Source organism: Fopius arisanus, unplaced genomic scaffold (genome assembly GCF_000806365.1).
Source record: "Fopius arisanus strain USDA-PBARC FA_bdor unplaced genomic scaffold, ASM80636v1 scaffold00071, whole genome shotgun sequence".
NCBI classification, from domain to species: Eukaryota; Metazoa; Arthropoda; class Insecta; order Hymenoptera; family Braconidae; genus Fopius; species Fopius arisanus.
The window spans coordinates 342,982-359,428 of record NW_011887810.1 but is presented as its reverse complement, the minus strand read 5'-3'; the positions used below and the strand labels follow the sequence as shown (position 1 = coordinate 359,428).

The window sequence follows — 16,447 nt, the reverse complement described above, 5'->3', positions numbered from 1 at the left end:
ACAAAGCTTCCATTCGGAGGCAATAAATTTGGTCCATTACAAAGCTTCCATTCGGAAGCAAAAACTTAGATTTGGTTGATTACAAAGCTTCCATTTGGAAGCAATAAATTTGGTCGATTACAAAGCTTCCATTCGGAGGCAATAAATTTGGTCCATTACAAAGCTTTCTTTGCGAGGCAATAAATTTGGTCCATTACAAAGCTTCCATTTGGAAGCAATAAATTTGGTCGATTACAAAGCTTCCACTCGGAGGCGATAAATTTGCTCCATTACCAAGCTTTCTTTGCGAGGCAATAAATTTGGTCCATTACAAAGCTTCCATTTGGAGGCAATAAATTTGGTCGATTACAAAGTTTCCATTTGGAAGCAATAAATTTGGTCCATTACAAAGCTTCCATCCGGAAGCAAAAACTTAAATTTGATCGATTACAAAGCTTCCACTCGGAATCAAACACTTGGTCGATTACAAAAATTCCATTCGGAAGCAAAAAATGGATGAATGAAATCAATTTTCGATGGCGGCGGTAGATAACTCTCAATGAGACCTACATTTGAAATAAAAAGATTCAATTAAGTAGAGATAAGGGTGAGCAATTAAAGAAAAGCAATCGAAATGCATGCATATATTCATTCGGATACGGCCTAAAAACCTGCACTTTCGAACTCCTTGGGTTATATCGAGTTGATAAAAGAGAAAAAAATATGAGAGTTGAAGTTGGCCGATTACAAGCGATATTCCACAAAGATAATGAACAATTGTAATTTCAACCAACCTTGTAAGCATGAACACTGTTGGTCATGAGAAGAAAAGCACTGGCAACCATGCTAGGTACATCGCCCCAGATGATCACCAGATTGATGAATTGAACTCCGAGATAAATCCCGAGCATGAAGATAAAAATTAGAGCTGAATACACAAAATACAGGAATCGGTGTCTGCTCTGGGGAGGCCATGTGCCAAAATACTTAATCATAATTAAAGATATTCGAATATGAAAATTCGGTGGCACTCGTCGCAACGAGTTGTTCTCCATGAGGTGATGGTCTAGGTTGTCCATCCTGGACTGGAGGCAGACCTCAAGGGGATGTCTTCCAGGGAAAATTGATGGCATATTATTTGAGTAATTGGAGGGTTTTAGCGTGATTACACAGCTGTTTGCCTGAGGGAAACTCAAACTATTAATTATCTTGTCTCATTTATATTTCAGGAATTGTCTTTTGCATATTTCACCCTGTCATTAATTTCCTTTGACGTTTTGGTTCGATACTTCGAGAAACATTTGCGTTTCCTGGACGGCACATTCTGGCTGAGAAGTATTCATTATTTTAACGACTTTATTTAAATTTAGAATGCCAATCGTCAATAAAATCAAGTCAACAGAGAGTAATTGACGATTTTTTCAAATCGTTTATAAATCCTGCTTTTAAGTTCGAAAATAAAAAGAAAATCATTCCATTTCATTCTGCGTTTCAGTGGAATGACAATCCAGAGTTGAATTATATCTAATGAAGATAAACAGTGAGTAATGATAATGAATTAAAAAAAAAGTGTTTTTCCCAGGGGATCAGACTGAATTTCATCTGGATAAAGACTGCATTTGTACACTGAGAAAAAAAATTATTTTTGCCAAGAATATTTTCTTCCTACTAGTAAATCTGGGGATCACTGTGTCAATACTCCCATAAGACTTACTAATGCCAAATATATTTTCTTGTGGTTAGTAAATATTCTTGGCTAAAGAAAATTTTTTTCTCAGTGTAAATAGTTTTAATAAATTTGTCGACGATCTGAGAAAAACATTCAATGAATTATTATACAACAATTATAAGAAATTGTCGAGGGCAGTTATAATGAAACCGCGAACAAAGTCTTGCAATTATCTTTCTCAGTAATAGTTCTATATGATCTGTAGAGCTTGTGAGTGAATCCGAAGATCACCAATGACAGAACCGTTATCTGTTACCATTATCAGCGAATAACGATTCTCCTGTGTATAAAAATGAGTTGCTGCAATAAAATTCATTCAGTCTCGTTCTTATCGCCGACGCAGCCATGATACTTAAATCGCGAAAACATTTCACATTATTTTATCACCCCAAGTTATTCAATACTCAACCAGTCAATTGTAATCGCAATTTATATTCGAAAAGTTTCTGTGGATCAACGAAATTCAAATCGTTACACACGACGAATTTCACTAATTCCAAATCCTATCGATCAACCATCGGTGAAAATAATATCTTCAGGAGTCGACATGAAGATCTGGAATTGCCTACTTGTTCTGTTCATGAATACGTGTTGAGAGAATCGCACAAATGGTGGAATAAAGTTGCTCTAGTAAATTCTGCTTTCTTTTAACTTCTTTATCTCGCGACTAATATTTCAGAAAATATATGACAATTTTTTACTTCAAAATTGCAATTAAATTATTAACTAATCAAATTGTTTTTGATTAATTGCACTCAATTATTCTCTAAACTTAAACCTTTTTTTTTCTTACACTTCATCCGGATGCAAGTTATAAAATGTAGAAAAAATAATCGATTTTTTGCATTATCGAATTATCGACCCGAGATATTTTTGCGATAGGCATGTCCCGACACCGGAAGGACATACACTTACGAAGAACTTCGAAAGACATGTGGAAAATTCGCGACATCACTTCGAAGACAATTGCCTCCTGGTGCCACCCTAGCAGTCATCCTGCCAAATGCCATCGAATACCCAATTATCACTCTAGGTGCAAGTGAAGCAGGTGTTCGGGTAATTAATTAAGGAATCAATGAAATTCCTTCCACCTCAATATTTAATTTATTTATTGACGGCCTTTCGGTAATAAAATTTCATGTTATATTACTTAACGATCTCTTGATTTTCCAGATGACGCTGATGAATCCTGAGTTCACAGCTCTCGAGATGAATAGACAACTCGAGAATTCAGATGCCACAGCTGTAATTACAGATAAATCTCATTACCCTCGGGTTATGGAGAGCATAAAAATGGGGAATACATTGGTTCGATCACCAGTTATTGTGATTTCAAACACGGATGTGCCTCCTGGTGCCATCGACTTTAAGGATCTTGTGTCTGATAAAGTCGAGGAGTTCGAAAAAACTCTGGACAAGACTAAGATTGATCCACTCAATGATACCATGGTCCTTCCTTATTCCAGTGGAACAACTGGACTGCCTAAAGGCGTCGAACTCACCCACAGGTTCCAATTTTATTTTATTCACCCCTTCACCAGTAAGATCCCGTCTTCTGTCGATTTTATCATAAATTTCAGCAGCTTCGTGGAATTCTAATTTAATAATTAAGGATGAGGAGGTTAAAATGGACCTCCTAAGCAGAAATTCGTTCCTTAACAATTTTTACTACTCAAACCACTAGCCCTTACTCTACCTCAATTGCGAAACGCGTCGACAAAACAAATATTTTGGGGGTAAGGTGGGTAAAATGCACTTCCCTCCCTGTCATGATTTTTTTTTCCAATGGTACTGAATTGACTCGTCGAGTTTCGACAAACAAATAGTTGGCCGAGCCTATTTGACAGATAGTTTTTTCTTTCTAATTTTTAATTTCTACCAATATTATAATTTATTATAATTATTAATTTATTATTATATTATAATTGATAGTAACCTTCAGAACGGATTCATAGCTATTCTGATAACGATATCTTCGAAACCATTCGCTCGCGAGTTCAGAAAAATATATTGAACCTATTAGTAACATGAAATTCAATAAAAAAATTAATTTTGTAACTTCCCCTCGGCGGATTGATCCCATCTGAGGCCTGATGCTTTCATATCATAAAAACTGTAATCATACCAAATTGTAACTTGTTATTCTAATTTTTCATCAAATTATTGAGTATAGAATACTGAAAATAGTTTTAAAAAAACGGAAAATGGCAGTATCCCGCGATTTTTCCACGAACGGTTATACATATTTTCATTACTTTGATGGTGCCCACAGAGACGATTCATTTGAAGGGAAAGAAATTGAAATCCGTTGAGTGGATCAGAAGATATTCAACGAAATATATTCACGCAAAAGGTGTAATATCTCTGGAACCGCTTGGCCGATTACGTCCATTCCTAACACCCACCTGTAATATTATAAGAATTATAAGTGTACAAAGTTTCAACTCGCCATCTCTATTTTTTATCGATTTATCGTGTTCACAACGTTTATGATAGTAAAAGCTAAAAACGGCGATATCGCGAAATTTTATCAGAACAAATGTAGATATTCCGAATGATATAGATACCGAATGATATAGAACCCATTGAGACGAGTGTTTTGAAAAAAAATTGAAATCCTTACGCTATTTTTAGAGATATTCAGCAAAAACGAAATTAGCGAAAATTTGTATATCTCAGGAACTACTCAATGGATCGAGCTGAAAAGACGCACCAAAATAAAAGTTAATGATAGTTATCACAACTTAAATATTCATATTTTTAGCTGTAAATTTTACCGTATTTATGTAGTATTTTTTCAAAATTAATCTTCAAAATTTCGAATTCTCCCGCACTGACACAGAGGCATGATGTAGAACCATCGATTATTCGCGTTTTAGAGCATTCTAGATAACTTGCAATTGAAATCAGACAATCGAACAATCGGTCAAATACCAGTCTTCGGAACTACCATCCGGAAGCAAAAACAATTAATTTCTACTTCATGCAAATAGTATTTAACGCTAATCATCTTTACCATTGTTTAATTATTAATCAATTGAATTTCGTGTACAGAATTGAACTTCTGGGTTGATGAATCCAATATAACATTTAAACACGCATCAACGCATCAATTACTCCGCCCCTACATCTCTATCATAAAGAGGAAAAAACTATGAATATCTAAAAAAAGGGAGGGCCCATTTTACCCTTCCCTCCTTTCCAATAACTCAAAAGAGTGGAAATCTGTCTTCTAATAATCTCTATTAAATCATCTCTTCGGTATTTTTTATTGAAGAAAATAAAAAAGGCCTAGAGGTTGAGATTTTTTGAATGGAGATCAAATATTGAAGTGATGCAAATTCTTTTCAGAAATATCACAGCTAATTTGTGCCAGGTTTCTTGTGAAGCGTGCAACTCCCTAATTAAGGCCGTAGATGAATACCAGGAGGTCATACCCGTGTTTTTGCCTGCGTATCATATTTATGGCCTTACTATTTGTCTTTTTGCATCTCTCAGGTAACAAGTGCAATAACTATTTAATTACAATATTCAATTACTATCAATTTGCAATTCAATCGTTATCAATTCGTCACAGTACTTAATTAGTAATTAATTAGAAACAACGTACAGAAAAAATTGATAGTTTTTTTTTCTGTATGAACTGAAATGCACGTTTTTTTTTTAATGTCATAAAATTGCAGTCAGGGCGCAAAACTCATCATCATGCCGCAGTTTACATCAGACAAACTTCTGCAGGTTTTGGAGAAATACAAGACAACAATTTTATTTGCTGTTCCTCCAGTGATTCAATTGCTGATCCATGACAATAGATTTCAATCGAAGCATTTTGCCACTATGAGAATAATTTTCTCTGGAGCAGCTCCTATAACTCTCGAGAAAATAGCGCAATTCAAAGCGAAAATTACAAGCGATTCTGAATTTAGCCAGGGCTACGGATTGACGGAGACGTCTCCAACTTTGACGTCGGGATACGGAGCGGTGATGGAATCCGTTGGTTTTCTCCTTCCAAATACCGAACTAAGAATTTTTGGTGACGAGAGAAATCTAGGGGTTGGAGAAATAGGGGAGGTTTTCGTAAGGGGACCACAGATTATGAAGGGATACTATAAAAATGTCAAGGCTACCCAGGATTGCATGGATGGTGAGTGGTTTAAAACCGGTGACCTGGGGTACATCGATGAAATAGGTACGACTTTTTTCTCTATATTACCTCCCTTTGTTTTCAATTAGCAAGAGTAAAATTAAATTTATAATTGAAATTCATTTCGATTTTTTCAAGTTTTGAGTTTTTCTAGATGTGTGAGGAAAACTCAAGGAAATAAATATCAGTATTTGATTCTGTTAATTAACTAATTAGGACAATTATTCATCACTGGACGTATGAAGGACCTCATAAAGGTCAAAGGATCACCAGTGTCGCCGACTGAACTTGAAAATCTCCTCCATGGGCACGAGCAAATAGCGGATGCTGCTGTAATCGGTGTTCCCCACGAGAGATTTGGCGAAGTGCCGAAGGCATTTGTTGTACTTAAACGGGGAGCAAAAGTCACCGAGGAAGAGATCAAAGACTTCATTGCTCAACGTGTTGTCAAATACAAACAACTCGGTGATGTTGTGTTCACTGATAAAATAAACAAGAGTCCTGCGGGCAAAGTTCTCAGACAAGAGCTCCAGAACGAGTAAAGAGAGCCCATTAAATTCAATTCTGGCTTTCAATATTTTTTTTTCACGTCAAATGAATTTTACCGAGAAATCAATTAAATTGCTGTCAAAAAAACGAGAAATATTGTTAGTCAATATTTATTATAAATCCTCTAAAATATTATTTAAAATTATTGAAATCATTCGCATTTGAAATTTTATTCACTGTTTGGTGACAATTCCAACGAAATTCACTCCAAATAACGTAATAAATTTATGATTTCAATAATTTAAATAATTATATATAACTCATTTGTCATTTTTAGTATTAGTAATAATTGGTGTCGTCTGTTAAAAATATATATATTACTAAACGAAAAAATTGTCATATCGATGAAAAAATCGCGAATAGATTGAATGATAGGATTTCTCTCGTTATTCATGACGATCAAGTAGAATCTTCTTGATCAGACTGACAATTTTCAATCTCCTTAGTCAATCGTTTTTTTATCCTCGCGCATTTGGGACAGCAGTGATTCCGTTTGGACCAGCAGACCCGATGATGGACGGCATTGCACTGGTGACAACACACAGCAGATGCATCCCAAGGAAATATCACCTCATCGTTCCCACATATTTCACAGAGGTGTCCCCTGGCGTAGCACAACTCACAGGATTCCGTTATGTGATTCCTCATGGCATCGTACGCCACACGTATCTCCTCCATGAGAACTCCATTCTGGAGATCAATTAAATCCTTCATAGAATAATTACCAGAGTTCTCGATCATGTGATTCCGAAGACCTGCACGCCAAGGGAGGCCCTGAAAATCGGCGTCTGGACAGAAGACCAAGTATTTTTTCATCATTTGGAGTTCTTCTCGCAGTCTCTAAACAAGAATTTTAATAATTCAGTTAGAAATTTAACGTGCAAAGAAATGGGGAGGAGATTGTGATCACAATTGATTAAAATTCATTGATTTAACTTAATAAATGTATGAATTACCTTCAGCAGAGACAAGTCAGGTACTAGGGTAAATAATTTGGGATTTAATTCTTCCAGTGGCAAAACTGGTCGTTCGTTCAATAATCCAAGCAATTGTGAAGCAGAACGACTGACTTTTCTCGGATCAAGATCCCAATTCCTAATTACTCTAGCGGGAATGACAGCTGGAGTGTTCCAATGGCATCTTTGACAGAAGTAAAGTCCAGTGTAATCACAGAGTCTCGGCTCAACCCAGGCAGATTCTGAATGACGGCAAAAATAAAACAGATGAAACCCCTCCTGGATTTCCATAAATTCATTCAATAGAAAGGAAGAATGTTCTAAATCTTTGGTGATTTGTATACCTGTTTGCCTGAAAGGACTGCCAAAGCATGGCAATGACAGACCTTTTGTGATAGCTTGCAACGAGACAATTAATTAATTAGATAAATAATTGTTTTTATTTCAGTGGGAAGTGAGTTGTCAAAAATTCAGATATTAAAGAGATATTTCCTAGGAAATCGTGAACTCACTGAAAGTGATTTTAGTGTGACACTCAGCACATCTGTACAACTGGGCTGAGAGTCCCTTTTCAGGGCAGATTTCCTTGGTGAAGATGTACCCTCCAGCTTCGCTTGCCACAACATTAGCGCAGACTCGACGGATATCCGTGATGCATTTCCAGTGGCAGCAATATCCACAATCTGAATTCATTAAATTCATTGTCACAAATTAATCCCGACAAATTCTCCCTGTTATCGACAAAATTATGTCTCGTCCTGTAATTCTGTTCGTGATGATAAAAACTAAACAATAAGTCAATAAAATTAATTCATAATTACCATTACACATGTACCAGGACTGGAGCATCAGCCAAATGGCTGCACTGCAATGATCGCAGTAAACAGGACCTGAACTCGAGATCTGATACTTCTGGGGCACCAGGTGATGCCCCAATATCACCTGAGTCTCTAAGGAACTAACGTCGGAGGTCTCTCGCAATTCCTGTGCTCTCAATCTCAATTCGATTAGTCTTCGCACCAGCCATTTCCTCTCTTCTGTACATTGATCACTCTCCAGGACCATCTGTTTACATTTCTCCACCATCTCGGTTAAATCGTCCAAAGTAGCTGTCTATAACACGTCAAACAAAATTATAACTTTTAGACAAAAAAAATCATTGTAAAAACCCTCCAATTTATTTGTTTATTCAATAAATTATTACGTTTCGTTTAGTCAATTTCTGTGTAAGTTGGATAAAACAATTAAGAGAGGATAATATGGAATAAAATTATAGAAGATGGTTTGTCATACCTTGGATAAAGACAGAAGAGCTTCCACAGATTTTAAACTGTAAGGAACAGCTACTCGACTTCCTGAACTGTCATCAGCATCTCCAGGTGCGTAATCGAATGAAGATGATGGTGTCGACGCTGTTCCAGAGCTGTTCGACCTTGTCCTCTTCTCGTGGTTCAATTCTGAAGAGGACACACTCGTGTTGGCTGTCAATCCCGCCATATTTTCACGTTGTAAAATCCAGTGCTTCTGAATTTGTTGTCTAATAAATAAAATAAGACAAGCGACTTATCTCCACCGTGATATTAATTACACGTAACTACATATCACTAATTGCATTTATCATTGCACTTGCGATGGGAATGAATTGTTGATCTGATCCTCATGCTTCAATTGACGATCAGCTGATTGGTCAGGGGTTCTCAACGTTTCAGTGTTTAGTGGTGTCTGTCTTGACATTGGACATTCGAAATCAACAACATTTACACGAATAAAAATACGTCGAATTTGTTAATATGTTTGTTATTTTGGAGGGAGTTACGATCTTTTGACTTGACCCTGTGAGGATTTTTAAAGACTTCGAGGGTGATCTAGGTATGATCAGAATTTCACAGATTTTTTCGAGATTTTTGGGATAAACTAACCTTTTTCATTCCAAAATAAAAACATATTTATCTATTGGGGAATCAAAAAAAGTGATATCTCCGATATTAAATATAACATTTAAGAGATAATACTGAATGAAAATAATAACAAATTTTGCCTTATCTACTTTCATGGGATAATTTGCAAATTGATAAAATATAAATAAATTTTTCAAAACGCACCCACCATGAAATGACATTTGAAAAAATGTCTGTTCTCAAAATTTGAAATTGTAAAAACAGTTTCGAAGTAAAACAGGTATTAAAAAAATGAATGATTTGTACATTCAGCGTGATTTTCTCGTGGAAAAATGAGAATTTTCCTCATAATTTCTTTTCAACCATAAAAATTTCATTATCAGCAGCTGCCTGCGATCCCTGCGATGAAGAAATCAATAACCTTCGGTAAAATCGGTTCATCCCTGCCGACACCTGGAGCCCCAGCCCCCTCTCTACCAGTGGCCACTTCAGGCTTCGGTAAATTCGGCAAAAAACCCCCGGAAAAAACGGCAACGGAAATCGACGAGATTCGTCCCGAGGACGATGAGGAGTCCGACAGTCTCCGTAAAATAATGGGCATGACGGGATTCGGTAAAAAGGCGAAAGCCTTCGACGTCCAAGAGATGATGGAGAACATTAAAAAAACGATGAGGGCCTCCCAGCCGGAGAAATCAGCTGACTCATCGGAAAAATCTCTCACACCCGATGCCGACTCCTCCTCATCCGAAGACGAAGTAATCGGACCCCTGCCCCCCGCCCCCTCGACAGCCACCAAAGACTCGGAAAATTCCGATTCAAAATCATTGATCAATCATAAAGATTCAAAGACAAAAATTTCCAAAGACTCCAAAGACTCCAGCGACTCCGAGGATTCGGATAGCTCAGACACCGAGGAGTTGAGCCCCATGGAAAAAATCCCGTGCAGTCACGAGGTCTCAATGAACCACGGGACAAAAGCGATAACAGCAGTGGCAGCAGATCCAGCAGGTGCTCGTCTTGCCTCAGGATCAGTGGACTACGACGTAAGTTTCTGGGATTTTGCAGGAATGGACTCATCCCTGAGGAGTTTTCGCACCCTCCAACCCTGCGAAAATCATCCCATCAAGTGCCTCCAGTACTCCATGACTGGAGACGTTATCCTTGTGATATCAGGCTCGGCGCAGGCTAAAGTCCTGGACCGTGACGGTTTCGAGAAGTGCGAGACGGTCAAGGGTGATCAGTACATCACTGACATGGCGAGAACAAAGGGCCACACAGCGGGTTTAAATGCTGGTGCATGGCATCCATTCGTCAAGGAGGAGTACATCACTTGCTCTCAGGACAGCACCTGCAGGCTATGGATACTGTACAGACCGAAGAGGCACAAGCAGCTGATAAAGTGTCGAGCACAGAATGGAGTAAAAACGATACCCACAACTTGTGGCTACAGCAGAGAAGGAAATGTTGTGGCCTGTGGCTGTATTGATGGCAGTATCCAGATGTGGGATCACCGCAAGAACTTTGTCAACCCGTCGTTGATCCTGCGGGAGGCGCATCAGAATGGAGCTGGAATCTCCAGCTTGAGCTTTTCGTATATTGGGGATTTGCTTACCACCAGGTCCTGCGATGATACTCTCAAGCTGTGGGACCTCAGGAGCTTTAAGAAACCTGTCTTCGTGGCTGACGATTTGTTCTCCAGGTCAGGATTCGTCTCTTCTTTTTTTTTATGTCATGATAGTCCACTGAAATTAATTGAGTGATAATTTATTGGATCTAATTATCTCATTTTTGCCTCAGATACGACACGACTGACTGCATGTTCAGTCCTGACGACTCCATGATCATCACTGGGGAGTCATTGAAGAAGGGCCAGACTCATGGAAGAATTCTGTTTTACGACAAGAACAGTTTTGAATTGGTGAACGAAATTCGGGTTACGAATTCTCACGTGATTAAGACACTGTGGCATCCAAAATTGAATCAGATTTTCGTGGGCTGTGGGAATGGGGTTGTCAAGGCGTATTACGACTCGAAGAGGAGTCTCAGAGGTGCCAAGTTGTGTGTCGTCAAGACCCATCACAAACAGAATCACATGGAGATGATGTCGACACAGCAGATTATCACACCACATGCTTTGCCACTGTTCAGACAGGACAGGCCCAAGTCCGTGAGGAAGCAGATGGAGAAGGATAGGCTTGATCCTGTTAAATCCAGAAGACCGGATCTACCCATCACCTCGGGACAGGGGGGCAGGGTTGTGTCTTCTGGGGGCACTCTCAGCTCGTATGTCATCAGGAATCTGGGGCTCAGTAAAAGGATTGAGGATGATCAGGATCCCAGGGAGGCTATTCTCAAGTTCGCCAAGGAGGCTGAGGAAAATCCTTACTGGATTGCTCCGGCTTACAAGAAAACCCAGCCAACTACCATTTTTCAGAGCGATGAAACCGACAGTGGACCCTCCAGCAAGAAACCTAAACTGTAGGGGTTCTCTCTTAGATTTGGCGATGTTTTAGGGAATTTTATGCGAAATTCCTTTACACAATTTAAAACTTTTTAATTTTGTAATATTTAAAAAAAAACTTGAGTCTTAAGTTGAACTTTTCCATGAGAAATGATGGAAATGAGAATTTGAAATTAAATAGAAAGTTACGGGAATCTTTTCTTCTTTGTATTTTATTATTAATCTCGGAATTTGATTTATGAATTTTCTTTATTTAATTAATTTAATTTGATATAATCGGACCTTAGTGGTGCTCAGGACTCCGAGGATCTTTGAAATTGCACCAGAATTATCAGATAAGTAACTGCTATGCTGAATATCTGAAAATAATGTCTCGACTAGAGTCGATGCATCAATTAAAATGCTCTAGGCATTTCCCGGAGAATTTGTTCGCCCAGAATTTCGATAGGATCCATTTATTTTTGTTCTCACCGAATGTACCAAAGTGCAGTCCAGAGGAAATACTCCATGAGCTGTGAATTCCACATTTCTGTGCAGCAGTTCCATCGAAAATTTTTTCAACTAAAATAATACCCAACATTATTTTCAATTCTTCTGCTTAATTCAGATTTCAAATTGATTCACCTCGGACTTCACCTCTCGACTAGGGAGCGACCAGGCGAGTAGTTTGTGGACAGCATCGGCTGTCATGTTCATCTGTTAAAGAAAATTGTATTACAATAATTACAAAAAATTATTCACACCGAGCAATTTAACAGCAAAAATTGCGATCTATCGGAAAGAATTTTTGGAGAATTTCCAAAAATTCGTGTGATAGGAATCCACTAAAATGTCTACAAAAACTACTTTTTTCAGGTTTTTTTTAAATAAAAAATGATGAAGTTAGGATAAAACCTCGTGGGTGAGTCTGTTGACGCAAATAGCCATCATGACAATAGGGAAGAGCTGCATGATGAGCATCAGTACAGCATTGGCAGTATTCAAGACAATTCTGTCTCCCCAGGATATGGATATGAGGGGAATAATCAGATAATAAGCGCTGTAAATAATAGTTCCACAGTAGAATGTCACAGCGAAAAGCAAAGGAACAGCATAAAAATTGGCAATATCATTGGACACCTCGTAGTAGTGGGCGTGAATTTTTTTCACAGCCAAGAGTGTGCCGACAATGGATCTGTCCAGAGGAACCCTGAGGACTGGTGTGATGTAGTGATCCAAGCTAATGCCCTCAGATACTCCATTAAGTTTTACAATCGTTCGATTGACACTTTGGAATCGAAGTGTCAAAAGACACAATACCATCGTGTACTGGATCAAAAGCCAGCTGACGATGAAGCTTGGGATGATCATCGATACCCAGAACAGTACATTAGCACCGAAAGCCTCGAGGATGAGAACGTCCGTCGTAATTACACCAGCCCAGATCATCAGATTCGAGATGAAGAACACCATCAGCAGTGGACTCGAGGCTCTCATCTGGTGGATCTGATTGTAACTCGTCATCTCCCGGTCGACATTGATCCATTTGCTAATTATGTCTGTCAGGACTCTCTGTCGCAGGCACATGATGAACCACACGAGGAACAGCACGATTGTACCTATTACAGCTTTTGTCAGCTTCAATCTTCTCGTCAAGACACTGTCACCGATGTATTGCATCTGGTACGTGTACGGGATCGAGTAAAAATCCAAACCGAAGATCACGACTACTAGGAAAAGACTGTACGCATAACCGATCCTCGAGGTATGGATTTCTAATCGTCCACTTGTCAATTTCACCCCCAGGGGCAGCAATCCGATGACTTTGAAGAAGTACAACGCGAATTTCGCGAGGTGAGTCCTCAGTCCTTGATTATTGAACTTTCGATTTAACTCGGGCATCTTTTCAGCGGAGATTACTGCTGGGAATGACTTCTAGGTTGCAATGGTCAAGGGACAGAGTCGATATCGATTGAACCTCGGATTCAAGCGCGTCCTGATGGAGATACTGCTGATTGCCATCGAAATGCTAGTCTGAGGGATTATTTATTCAGAATCGGGTGATGGATGCACCTGTTTACGTGGACAGACAGAAAGTCGTGGACAAATCATTTGAAAAAATCTTGTTTGTATTTTAGGACAGGTAATCAAACGGAAATTGCACCATTTTCCATGAAAAATTAATAAAGATTGCAGTTGTGATTTGAGTTCATTTGGATTGAATTTGATAAATCGAGAGGTTTTGAAAATTCCCCGATTATTATTCTTCCATAGAATATCTATATAGAAAAATTGGAATCTACTGAGTTTTTACTATCAAATATTTGAATTTGATGATGCAGTGGATTTTTTTGGCTGATAAATACCAATTAATTCTTGGAGATTACAATTCCCCGTGGGGAGTTGTTGCATTAAATCTGATTGTGGGATTGGGGTGATCTGTGCACCTTGAGTCGCACTCGTTCTTGAGATTGAGAGAATAGAACTGCATGAGAATTACTAGATATGTTCCAGTCATGTTAGCTATCTGGAACAAGAAAAACAACGGATTTTCTTAAACCGAAAATTCATTACTGAATTCGTCCTGTTCTTACTGAATGGAGAAGAGTGCAGTCCAGTGAGAAAAAGCCGTAGGCTGTGAAGTCTACCCGTCTGTGGAGCAATTCCAACGAAAAGATTTTCAACTGAAATAGATTTCCACTTTCAGTGTTTTATTGTTCTAATTGGTGAACCATCCATCCTAGTATTTCTTATAATCCATCAAGCTCTCGTACCTGAGATTTCAGCTCTCTAAATGTTGTGACAACACTCAGGAGATCGTGCACAGCATCAGCTGTGAGTTCCATCTGAATTAAAAAAAGAAGAGAAATTTTCTAACAAACTTCATATTATTAAAATAATTGGTAGGGGAGAGGAGTGCTACGTGGCTCTCCTAATTAATCTCTGCTTCCTGCAAATAGTATTTAACGATAATCACAAATAAGATCTTTATCATTGTTTAAGCATTTATCAATTGATTTTAGAAATACAGAATTAAAACTCCGCGTTAATTAGTTGAATAAGAAATTTGAACACTCATCAACGCATCAATTACTCCGCTCTTACATCTCTACAAAAAATGAGAAAGAAACTTCGAAAATATAAAAAAACGGGAGACCCCATTTTACCCTTCCTTCCCCTAAAATTATAGTAGACATCTAAGGAATTTGTTAATTAACTTTCGGCTGATTCTATTTGAATTTAATTTTTGTTTATTTTGTTGAGTAGAAGTTTCGTAATTTCTGGTGGTGAATCAATGATTTATCAAACCTCATTTTTTATTCTGGTCACGCTGATGGCCATCGCGGTAACCGGAAACAGTTCCATAGCTAGATAGAGAACAGAGTCCAATGCCAACAACGACGTGAGATCCTGAAGACCAGCGAAGAACGGTTTAATTAAATAATATGACGTATCGACAATAGCCCCACATGATACGGTAATAGCAAATAGAATAGGCAGTGAGTACAGGTGGGAAATATCGCGTGTTATTTTGTAAAGAAGCTCGTAGGAATTCCTGATGTCCAGCAATCGGCGCACCGTGAAATCGTCTGAGGTAATTTCCGTTGTGGTATACGTCGACGTAAATGTCACCGAGAGTCGTATCAATCCCTCATTTATAGCACGAAATCTCATCTCCAGGAGAATAAGAAGGAGCGAGTACTGGATGATGAACCAGTTGAGGACAAAGCTTGGGAGTCGTGTTGCCATGAAAGTCCTCTCGACGTATACTCCAAACTGTAGGACATCGATCACCAGAAGAATCATCCAGAGGTTCGCGTTGATGAGAAAAACTACTGGAATTCGCAGACCCACAAGTGGTGATCGTCGGATGGACTTCTGGTTTATCAGAGTCCTGTCAAAATTTCGCAGTCCATTCGCTATTTTTGCCGCCCTGTCCTGCGTCAGACTGAAAAATATTTTTAAAAATGTTTTCATTTTTTTAATCTGGGGAATTCAGATATTTTCATTCGATTTTTATATTATTTTTCGGCTGATTGGAACGAAATATTTAATTAAAAATGACAATAATATATTTCTATAGAATTTACTCGATTCAAATTCCATTGAATTATGTAAATTGTATTAATTATCAACGATAATTATTATTAATTTTAAAATCAATAGAATACGTAATTTATTTTATTGCGGCAATTTCTCTAGAATTTTCCGGTCTCAAATTTTGAAAAATAAAAGGTAAAAACTGTGCGAAAAATATTTCTAGGACAAATCTCAAAAGAATAAATTCGCGGAGTATACATCCGTTTTGATTTTTCTATAGAAATTCAGTGAAATTTCCGAGAATTCGCAAGGTTTTTCTAAGAAATTTTTTCATACGTGACGTGCAGCCAGATGAGGATGACTACAATAGTCCCAACGGTGGCCTTGGTGACGCGAATAGTCTCGATCATCCGGGACTTGTAGGGATAATCGAAATCGAACATGGCAGCTACCGAGTTTGAGCCCATATACATCAGGATCGGAATGAGAAGAATATTATAAATTGCTCCAAGAATCGAGTAGGAGACATCCCCAGAGTCTCCAGTGCTTTTCCCAATTTTCATCCCAAAAGGCAATAAACCAATTAGTTTAAAAAATATGTACACCATTAAAAAACATGCTCTCCCCCTCCAAGGCATCGTAGACTACTGAAGCTTCCACGCAAAATAAATATCCCACGGATTTCTACAAAAGGTGCGCATTATTTCCCAG

General features: G+C 38.2%; 6 protein-coding genes across 8 annotated transcripts in view; 2 read left to right on the top strand and 4 right to left on the bottom strand.

Annotated features, from left to right (window-relative positions):
• The window catches only part of LOC105269622 (odorant receptor Or1), a 6,307-nt gene extending 5,468 nt beyond the window's left edge, over positions 1-839 (bottom strand). Inside the window, exon 1 of the mRNA XM_011310020.1 lies at positions 774-839. Within this exon, the coding sequence (XP_011308322.1) occupies positions 774-824 (51 nt within the window). The 5' untranslated portion in view covers positions 825-839. The remainder of the gene's footprint in view (positions 1-773) is intronic.
• Positions 840-2,014: 1,175 nt separating this feature from the next.
• Positions 2,015-6,414, top strand: LOC105269601 (4-coumarate--CoA ligase 2). The gene is made up of 6 exons (XM_011309979.1): positions 2,015-2,338; positions 2,591-2,764; positions 2,882-3,216; positions 5,060-5,206; positions 5,392-5,897; positions 6,069-6,414. Exons 1-6 carry the CDS (start codon positions 2,054-2,056, stop codon positions 6,392-6,394), a joined length of 1,773 nt encoding a protein of 590 aa, XP_011308281.1. The 5' UTR covers positions 2,015-2,053; the 3' UTR covers positions 6,395-6,414.
• An 89-nt stretch (positions 6,415-6,503) lies between these two features.
• Positions 6,504-9,033, bottom strand: LOC105269600 (differentially expressed in FDCP 8 homolog). Of its 2 annotated transcripts, XM_011309977.1 has the most exons (6): positions 8,651-9,033; positions 8,179-8,470; positions 7,870-8,040; positions 7,702-7,755; positions 7,358-7,599; positions 6,504-7,241 (listed from the first exon to the last, which is right to left on the bottom strand). In XM_011309977.1, exons 1-6 carry the CDS (start codon positions 8,852-8,854, stop codon positions 6,801-6,803), a joined length of 1,404 nt encoding a protein of 467 aa, XP_011308279.1. In that variant the 5' UTR covers positions 8,855-9,033; the 3' UTR covers positions 6,504-6,800. The 2 variants fall into 2 exon arrangements, with proteins under 2 accessions (XP_011308279.1, XP_011308280.1); XM_011309978.1 differs by lacking the exon at positions 7,702-7,755 and having other exon boundaries at positions 8,651-9,032.
• A 35-nt stretch (positions 9,034-9,068) lies between these two features.
• LOC105269598 (gastrulation defective protein 1 homolog) lies at positions 9,069-11,910 on the top strand. 2 transcript variants are annotated; one of them, XM_011309976.1, is made up of 3 exons: positions 9,069-9,226; positions 9,642-10,954; positions 11,053-11,910. In XM_011309976.1, the coding sequence occupies exons 2-3, from the start codon at positions 9,660-9,662 to the stop codon at positions 11,735-11,737; spliced, it is 1,980 nt and encodes a 659-aa protein (XP_011308278.1). In that variant the 5' UTR covers positions 9,069-9,226; positions 9,642-9,659; the 3' UTR covers positions 11,738-11,910. The 2 variants fall into 2 exon arrangements, with proteins under 2 accessions (XP_011308278.1, XP_011308277.1); XM_011309975.1 differs by having other exon boundaries at positions 9,639-10,954.
• A 409-nt stretch (positions 11,911-12,319) lies between these two features.
• On the bottom strand, positions 12,320-13,860 carry LOC105269621 (uncharacterized). Its single transcript, XM_011310019.1, has 2 exons — positions 12,611-13,860; positions 12,320-12,412 (listed from the first exon to the last, which is right to left on the bottom strand). The coding sequence occupies exons 1-2, from the start codon at positions 13,595-13,597 to the stop codon at positions 12,320-12,322; spliced, it is 1,080 nt and encodes a 359-aa protein (XP_011308321.1). The 5' UTR covers positions 13,598-13,860.
• A 126-nt stretch (positions 13,861-13,986) lies between these two features.
• Positions 13,987-16,394, bottom strand: LOC105269620 (putative gustatory receptor 28b). Its single transcript, XM_011310018.1, has 5 exons — positions 16,073-16,394; positions 15,005-15,644; positions 14,470-14,541; positions 14,290-14,379; positions 13,987-14,222 (listed from the first exon to the last, which is right to left on the bottom strand). Exons 1-5 carry the CDS (start codon positions 16,372-16,374, stop codon positions 14,079-14,081), a joined length of 1,248 nt encoding a protein of 415 aa, XP_011308320.1. The 5' UTR covers positions 16,375-16,394; the 3' UTR covers positions 13,987-14,078.
• Positions 16,395-16,447: the final 53 nt, after the last annotated feature.

Coding starts and splice junctions, on each gene's coding strand:
- LOC105269601 (XM_011309979.1), top strand. CDS start 2,054: ATGATACTTAAATCGCGAAAACATTTCACATTATTTTATCACCCCAAG. Junction 2,765..2,881: donor CAAGTGAAGCAGGTGTTCGG/GTAATTAATTAA, acceptor TTGATTTTCCAG/ATGACGCTGATGAATCCTGA. Junction 3,217..5,059: donor GGCGTCGAACTCACCCACAG/GTTCCAATTTTA, acceptor AATTCTTTTCAG/AAATATCACAGCTAATTTGT.
- LOC105269600 (XM_011309977.1), bottom strand. CDS start 8,854: ATGGCGGGATTGACAGCCAACACGAGTGTGTCCTCTTCAGAATTGAAC. Junction 8,471..8,650: donor CTCTTCTGTCTTTATCCAAG/GTATGACAAACC, acceptor GACGTGTTATAG/ACAGCTACTTTGGACGATTT. Junction 7,600..7,701: donor CAGTCCTTTCAGGCAAACAG/GTATACAAATCA, acceptor GCCGTCATTCAG/AATCTGCCTGGGTTGAGCCG.
- LOC105269598 (XM_011309976.1), top strand. CDS start 9,660: ATGAAGAAATCAATAACCTTCGGTAAAATCGGTTCATCCCTGCCGACA. Junction 10,955..11,052: donor GCTGACGATTTGTTCTCCAG/GTCAGGATTCGT, acceptor TTTTTGCCTCAG/ATACGACACGACTGACTGCA.
- LOC105269621 (XM_011310019.1), bottom strand. CDS start 13,597: ATGCCCGAGTTAAATCGAAAGTTCAATAATCAAGGACTGAGGACTCAC. Junction 12,413..12,610: donor TCAACAGACTCACCCACGAG/GTTTTATCCTAA, acceptor TTTCTTTAACAG/ATGAACATGACAGCCGATGC.
- LOC105269620 (XM_011310018.1), bottom strand. CDS start 16,374: ATGCCTTGGAGGGGGAGAGCATGTTTTTTAATGGTGTACATATTTTTT. Junction 14,542..15,004: donor TGACCAGAATAAAAAATGAG/GTTTGATAAATC, acceptor TTTTTAATTCAG/ATGGAACTCACAGCTGATGC. Junction 14,223..14,289: donor ACTGCACTCTTCTCCATTCA/GTAAGAACAGGA, acceptor TTCTTGTTCCAG/ATAGCTAACATGACTGGAAC.